The sequence below is a fragment of the Macaca nemestrina genome, chromosome 11 (assembly GCF_043159975.1).
Source record: "Macaca nemestrina isolate mMacNem1 chromosome 11, mMacNem.hap1, whole genome shotgun sequence".
Lineage (NCBI taxonomy): Eukaryota > Metazoa > Chordata > Mammalia > Primates > Cercopithecidae > Macaca > Macaca nemestrina.
The window spans coordinates 52,698,314-52,707,042 of NC_092135.1; the positions used below are offsets into that span (position 1 = coordinate 52,698,314).

Sequence of the window (8,729 nt, forward strand, 5' to 3'; positions counted from 1 at the left end):
CAATATCTCATAAAATTATTCCAATTATCCTACAATACAAGTACTATTATTATTATTATTATCAAGATTAGGAAAACAGGGGTTCAGAGAGGCAAAGCACTGTCCCAAAGTTAAACAGCATAGGTGCTAGAGGTGGGACGCGGCCCCATGGTTGTCTGACACCACAGTACTTACTCCAGGGAGTTGTGCAGAGTGCCTCTGGTGTTCATCCCTGAAGAAAGGTTCATTTCTTTCATCACTTGCTTTTATTTTTATTGTGTCAAATCTGGTCCCCTTGACCACAAAATCACAGACTTGATGCTCTTGTACCCAAAAGTTGACACTTTAATTTGAATATTCATTAATTATATTACTAGTGCTAAACTCTCTTTTGTTTCTTCTTTTGCCTACACAGTACTACTTGATAGAGAGACAGGATTAAGAGCATGAATCCTCAAGCCTGATTTCTTATGTTCAATTTCCAGCTGCTTCAACTTTATGGGATCCTACTATCTTGTATCCCTCTGTGACTCAGTTTCCACCTCTAGAAAACAGGAAGGGGGATAACAGTCTCTTCCTCGAGGAGTTGTGAGGATTAAAGACAACTTGTAAATAGTGTTTAGAGAGATACTTGACATATAATCCTATAGAGGCAGTATTACCACATGGCTTAACTGAAGGGGATTTGCTCTTTTTTTTTCTGCTTTTGTTTAACGTATGTGTGACAAAACACAGCCACAGCCACCATTACAGGAGAATGCTCTTTTGCTCTCTCTCCTCTCTCTTTCTCTCTCTGGCTCTGATTCTCTCTATCCTTCTATCCGTCTTTCCTCCTTCCCTTTCTTCTCTCCCCCAACCTCCCCCAAACACATCTATATTGGGTAAGGTTTAGATAAAGCCTCCATGTGCAGAAGTTATTGATTGTGTGATACTTTCTGTGTCACAGCATTCAGACATTCCCTATTGGCCTGTAGTTATATTGTTTTTAACCATATTGTGCCCCTTTTGTGTGAGTGACACATCCACCATCTCCAGCTAGGAGAAACAATGGAAAATAACTGAGTTAGAGATATCCTGAAAGTTTAATTAAGGACTTGTCAAATAACAACTCAGTTTGTCATTTTCACTTTAAAACCTTCCACATATCTGTTCTTTGAATGAATGTTTAATTCAGTTAAAAGGATGAACTTAGTTCAGTTTAAAGGCAGAGTCAGGAAAGGAAAATGTCAAAAATAAAGAGGTTAGACTATGTTGCTTCTACCATTTTAAATGGACATGCTGATACTGGAATAAATTACACTAAACAGTAATATATACCCTTTTAAATCTGTGAATATTGCAATGCAATGCACAGAATAAATCTTTTTTTTCTTTATACAAATTTTTTTTATCTAAGGATTCAAAAGTTCCAGCTATTTCCAGTAGCAGCATCTGTTGCTTTGCCAGTTTCCACAGAGATGAGCTCGTGTTGATTTTCACCACATTTGTTCAAGTCTGGAATCTGGTTAAAACATGCAAACAGTTGTGTTGCTGGCTAAGAGGTGCAATCGCATAGTACCCTTTGAATAATAGTAGTCACTTGCATTTATTTTAATTCAAATGGCATTTCCAGTTATGAATCTAAGCATGGATTATTTTAAAATAACTTTAATTAGAATAAGAAATATAAAGCATTCTAATTCTAGAAGGAAGAATGAAATGATACATGCATGTTCTTAGAAACCATAATGATATCTACTTTAAATCTTCTCAGTTGAAATTTGCATTTTATTTTTTCATCACCATTTTGGGATAACTTTTGCAAAAAGAAGTACTCTCTCAATTATATTTATCTTAGTTCATTGTCTGAGATGCAGATTGGCAAACATAGACATTTTTCTGTTATCCAATTTATAAATCTTCCATATCCTTATCCATGTATTGATTGCAAATTCATAAAACCTGAGATGAAACCAGGTTTTAAAACTATGATTGTGAATTGGAAATGTCTGCTATTTGGGTACCTACATCTAATGAAAGTAGGACAGGAACAGTAGAAAAACAAACAAAGGTTAAGGTGCTGGCAAATGTTCTTGGCATGTTTAACATAGTATTAACATTGATTTTAGCCATTCTGCTTGCTGCAAGCCTTTTAATACACCCCATATGTCCATACTTAGTCTCCTCTGCTATTAGGGATAGTTAGGTGGAAAATGTTGAGAAACCCTAAAAGCTGGAAATATGAGTAATATAACTTTTTTCTATATTTTTAAATATTTTTGAATGTTTAATTGTCTGACAATTTTAAAAGCAAATTACTGGCCGGGCATAATGGCTTATACCTGTAATTCCAGCACTTTGGGAGGCTCAGGTGGGAGGATCACTTGAGGCCAGGAATTTGAGAGCAGCCTAGGATTTGGGAGGCTGAACTGAGAGGATCACTTGATGCCAGGAATTTGAGAGCAGCCTTTCGTGAGACCCCATCACTACAAAAAATTTAAAATTAGCCAGACTTGGTGGCTCATGCCTGTAATACCAGCTACTTGGGAGCAACAGGCAAGAAGATTGCTTGAGCCCAGGAGTTTGAGGCTACAGTGAGCTGTGATCCCACCACTGCACTCCAGCCTGGGTGGCAGGACAAGATCCCATCTGAAAAAAAACAAAAAGAATGTTATATCATAGCCAGTGACTTTTAAACTTAATTCTTAATTTTCTATATTACTCATATGGGATAAATTACAAAAATGTAAAAATTTCTCACACATATTAAGTCACCTTACTAATTTTCAGGAAGAACAGGAAATGCAAGTGACTAGTATAGAACAATAAAAACACTAGTCATTAATGGGCATTGCCTACACAGCAAGCAAGGTTCTATGTCTTTTACTTTCAAACTCTCAGTAGGTTTCTAAGAGAAGATATGTTGTTATGCCTAATTTATAAACGAGAAAACAGGGCGAGAGAGCTTTAGGTAATTTTCACAAGCTATTTAATAGTGACATTGACAGCCAAATTCATAAACTTTTTAATTATGTTTCAGATGTTGCCTCATGTATGTGAGTTTGCTGGGAAAATAAGTAAAGTTAATTTTATATAGTAAAATAGATTCTCCACCTTCCTTTTCAGTCGAAATCATGCATTGACATTTCAGTAACAATGATTACAAGTATTTTAATGCCAACAAACATTTGAACACACGTTTCCACTGTAGATGTCGTAGCACTTTAAGTAACTTAATAATTGATGGCCTGTTTTCCCAGTGTTAACATTTTATAAGACTTTATTTTCCCAATTGTCATGGTAAAAGCAGGGGCAAAATTTTGATTTCTTATTTAATATTATTTTCCCAATGTAAAAAAAAAAAAAAGACCACCAAAATGAAATGGGCTAAGATGACGATATCATCAAATTTTATTTCAAAATTTACTTTGTGATTGTTAGAAATAATTGAACAGACTTCATAACCTGAATTTACTTTAACTTGATGTTAATATGTATTTATATTAATCAAAGGACAAACTTACAAACTTTCCTTACATTTTAAGACACTGAATGATATTAAGTATGTGACCTCACTTAGGATAATTCTGCCTGACATCAATTTTCAATGAAAGAAGTTTTTAAAATTAAAAAAAATGGCTGGGTTCAAAATGAGCCTGAGTAACATGGCAAAACCCTGTCTCTACAAAAAAATACAGCTACTTGGGAGGCCGAGGTGGGAGGATCACCTGATCCCAGGGAGGTCGAGGCTGCAATGAACTGAGATCGTGCCATTGCACTGCAGCCTGGGCGCCAGAGACCTCATCTTGAAAACATAAAAATAAAAAAGATTGTAAGGCAGTATTATCACTTAGTAAAAATATAGTCTTTTTTCTCAAATTTAAATTAATGTCTTGGATGGGAAAGACTTAAAATGACAGTGGTTGCTTTTAGGGAGAAAATATAAGGCACTTCCACATTATTTGTTTTATTATTTCTTAGCAATAACATCAGATATTTATTCTTTATTCTAGATACTTTTCTTTATCTTTAAATTTCTCAAAATAAAACCAAGTAGATATATCAGGAAATAAGTTTATTTTTCCTGATTAAGTGATAATCTATGATTTTTCTTATGAAATACTTAGAGGCCAGAAAGTTATTAGAAAATACGGAATGCTGCTATGTGTGTGTTTACACTTAATATTTTAAAACTCATTTTATTGTCTTATATATAAATGTTTCTGGGGCTATTCCTCACATAAAATTGATTATAAACACGGATATTTGATCATGGTCAGATTTGCACCATTACAGAGTTTAAGTGATAACTGCATTCCTAACTAAAATATTAGAGACATTGCAGCAAAGTAAAATAACAATGACAATTAAACACACACACACACACACACACATAAATAGGATGATACATTTTTTCTCTATAGCTTATTAGATCTGTGCTCAAGAAAGGTCAAGAGACTTAACCTCTCTGAGCACTAAATTCCTTGTTTTTAAAATACATACAAGAATATCTTCTTAACAGGACCATACTACGGATTAGAATGGAAAAAAAAAAAAAAAAAAGAGGGAAGAAGAGAGAGAGCACCTAACACAGTGCTAGTCACATGATAGATACTAATTTTCTACATGAGTTTATTTTAAAACTGTCATAAAAAATAGTATATAGTGGTAACTAATTCTTTGGTAATATCCAACAATTTTCATAAGGCAAGATTTTGGAAGGATTCAAGTGTGGCTTCTTAATTACGCATTATATCCTAATTATCTATATGTATTGTATGTGTGATTGCTAGTCAGTTAGAAAAAAGACAGACATCCCTTCCTCCAAACTATGCCAGGCTCAAAAACAATAGAAATTACTTATAATGGATGGGGGAGAATTGAAATGAATGAAGAAAAACTATCATCATTTATTTAAATTACACTTAATTATTGAAGGGATGATTTTTAAAATTCATCATTATCTTACATTTTAATAGCCTTTAATAGAAGTCTGATAGACTTCTATTAAAGTAGAGAAATTGGTGAATTTTACTACTTACAGAAAATCATGTCTTTTGACTAACATGAGACAGAAACTTGATACATGTTTTTAATTTATTCCTGTACTTCCAGTCTTCACAAAATGAATATTCACAAGTTGACTGATTTGATTGTAACACAATCGAAATAAATGATTTATGAAGAGAACAAAATTGAGTAAATTAGAATACCATGAGGCAAATGATATTCAAGGAACATAATTGATAAACTGAAAAAATTTACATCTGATAGCCAGCATCCGGGTCCAGATATTCCTAGAGCAAGAGTGCAACTTGATACATCACATGGCCCAGATCACTGATTTTAGCATATGGATTTCTGAAACTTGAGCAAAAGTTTATTCTGGCCTTACAGATGCAAAAGAATGGAACCACCATAATGGCTTTTCTTTTTCTAGCATGTAAATATTACTACCTTTTATTGGTTTAGCAAATACTTGGGAGAGTTACCTTTTGTCCTCCTGCCCCCCGCCCCTCCCCCCCACCCCATAGCAAGCCTTTGCTAGGTAAAGAGAAAAAGGTAAGCTCTCATTAATGGAGTCACCTATTGTAGATATTATATGACAAATTTTACATTTCTGTATGTGTTATTTCATGGTCACATCAACATTGTGAGACAGGTGTTGTTGACAGTGCTTTACTCTGCAGAAGAATAAAGTGATACTCAGTTAAATATATTTTCTAAGTTTACACAGTATTAAAAGTTTAGATTCAATGTTAGATTTGCTTTATTTATGACACTGTTTCTTAAATGATGAAAAATTGTTACATAATTTTTCTACTTATCTCCTTATAGGGACATGTATGTTCTGAAATTATTCTATGCTACTTCTGCTTTTGGTTTGTGGTTAATATTTATGTAATGACGCATCGTCCTTCTGTGTATCAAAGCTATTAACGTAGAATACAACTTTTAATCTATTCTATTATTCAGGCTTCAGATAAACAGTCCAAAACCTAGATAAGAAAGTGAAATGAATTATTTAGGCCAAACCAGCTTTACATGTGCTTCCACTATGTATAATTTATCAAGAATTTTCTCTTTTCTTGTAGGGATGACTTGTCAAGCTCGAACATCATATACTGAAGATGAAGTTCTTTGGGGTCACCGTTTTTTTCCTGTAATTTCCTTAGAAGAGGGATTCTTTAAAGTTGATTACTCCCAGTTCCATGCAACATTTGAAGTCCCCACCCCACCTTACAGTGTGAAAGAGCAGGAGGAAATGCTTCTCATGTCATCCCCTTTAATAGCACCAGCCATAACTAACAGCAAAGAAAGACATAATTCTGTGGAATGCTTAGATGGACTAGATGATATTACTACAAAACTACCATCTAAGCTGCAGAAAATTACTGGAAGAGAAGACTTTCCCAAAAAACTCTTGAGGATGAGTTCTACAACTTCAGAAAAAGCCTACAGCTTGGGAGACTTGCCCATGAAACTTCAACGAATAAGTTCAGTTCCGGGCAACTCAGAAGAAAAACTGGTATCTAAAACCACCAAGATGTTATCTGATCCCATGAGCCAGTCTGTGGCTGATTTGCCACCAAAGCTTCAAAAGATGGCTGGAGGAGCAGCTAGGATGGAAGGGAACCTTCCAGCCAAATTAAGAAAAATGAACTCTGATCGCTTCACATAACAAAGCACTCCCTTAGGCATTATTTAATGTTTGATTTAGTAATAGTCCAATATTTGGCGATGAGGTAATTCTCCCTAAGGAATCTGAAAGTATATTTTCCTCCCAGTTCTACAAGCATATTTGAGAACCCTTCCTTTCCCAAGTATTGCTAATGTGCAGAAAGCAACAGTTACGAAGGGAGGACATCATAAGGAAGTTATTAACGGGCATGTATTATCACATCAAGCATGCAATAATGTGCAAATTTTGCATTTAGTTTTATGGCATGATTTATATATGGCATATTTATATTGTATATTCTGGAAAAAAATATATATATATATTTAAAGGGGAAATACTCTCCCCGACATTTCTAACATATATATTAAGCCAAACATGAGTGAATAGTTTTCAGGGCGATAAAACTAAATATATGTCTGTGTGTGTGTGTATGTATACACACATATACATATATATATATACATACATACACATACATACATACATACATATATATCTGATAAAATTGTGATGTTTTGTTCAAAGTTGTAGTTCTTGTGCATGTTTACTTTATTAGAGTAGGAAGGCTACTGGCATTAATTATTAATACCAAATATTTTAGCCTTAAATTTTTGTCATTTTAAAATCTGATTTAATGTTTTCTGCTGTTTAAGGTCCTGGGAGGCTTTCAATTGTATTTTATATGAGAGAATCACACAAGTTTGTGCTATCTATGGCCCTGCAAAAATATAACCATTACATGTTTAAATTGTAAACTTTAGAGCATACCAGTACTCAGTATAGCACCGAACATTTCTTATGATTTTTAAAAGTTGCTAGTACTGGGGAGAAATAATTATTGATTAATTTGAGAATCATTCCTTTCCTAGACTAATTAAAATCTGGAAATCTATTTTGTATATGATCTAATACAAAGATGAGCTCTGAACAAACACTGAATCATGTTATTAGACAGTAGCCAGGTTATATTGAATATATCAGAATCTGTGTGAAGTTATACAATTAATGGTCCCTGTTTCAAACTGAGTAAATTGGAAACATTTTCATTCCTTTTCTGGAAATTTTGTCCATTTTAAAGACCAATCATTTTAAGAAGACATGACAGTGCAATGAAACAGATGATAAATATTTATGCTTAAAATATGTATGTCTAATTGAGTCTCTTTTTAATTCTGTTTTCTTGTTTATGGCATTTGTTGTAACAGGATAGACTTTTTCCTCACCTGGGGAACCTATCCCATACTTGTCACTTATAGTTCAGGAGGAAGTTTTTGCACAGACCAGAGAGAAATTAAAATTAGATAAATTGAAGATATCTTACACACAGTTTTTTGGTGAACACTGATTTTATTGGTGTCTTGGATCCCTGGTCTACCCAAATAATTTTAACAGTACTGTTTTTTCTAATCCTGAAGTCTGATATTTATGACTTATAAGCAGGAATCAAAACTAGTGATCAGTAGAACATTTTCAAAATAAAAATTTGGAATGCAGAGACTTTTATGAAAATGTAAAAGTGCTCCTTAACAGAATATCATGGGTTTTCCTATAAAACTTAAGTATTTATAATTTAAGTCTGCCCCAAATTTTAAAAAGTTCTCATTAATATGTAAGTCATTAATTGCTAGTTTGGGTTCTCATTATTTCCTATTTTTTAACAATTTTGTGATAATTTTATTATTGGCAAATTAATACATCACTTAAATCACTGACTATAATAATACCTTCTGGCTACCTCTGTATCAACCAAATTCTGTAGGTGCAAACATATACCAGGGAATTCTTACTGGCAAAATGATCTATCTTGAGTGTGCATCCACTGTGAATGGAGCGAACTGCCCTATACCCATTGATAACCAAGCTTTCTTATTTTGTGGATGTAGGAAACAAAATAGTGAGAGAGAGAGAAAGGGGTACACAGGGCATGGTATATTGATCAGCAGTGGGAAAAAAGTGCTTAGATCATTTAGTCCAAGAACTTAAAACTAAATAGAGCCATAATTTACTTTGGAGAGTCATTTTAATTTGTCTTTGGTACCAACGAGAAGACAGAGCCAAAAACAAACTCTCCAAGTGTATTCACACTTTC

General features: G+C 33.7%; 1 protein-coding gene across 3 annotated transcripts in view; it reads left to right on the plus strand.

The window, feature by feature from the left end:
• The window catches only part of LOC105493235 (potassium inwardly rectifying channel subfamily J member 3), a 159,155-nt gene extending 150,720 nt beyond the window's left edge, over positions 1–8,435 (plus strand). The window contains exon 3 of one of the 3 annotated variants that reach the window (XM_011760757.3): positions 6,054–8,435. In XM_011760757.3, coding sequence (XP_011759059.1) covers positions 6,054–6,640 — 587 coding nt within the window. In that variant the 3' untranslated portion in view covers positions 6,641–8,435. The remainder of the gene's footprint in view (positions 1–6,053) is intronic. The other 2 variants (XM_011760758.3, XM_071072793.1) reach the window with 2 other exon arrangements.
• Positions 8,436–8,729: the final 294 nt, after the last annotated feature.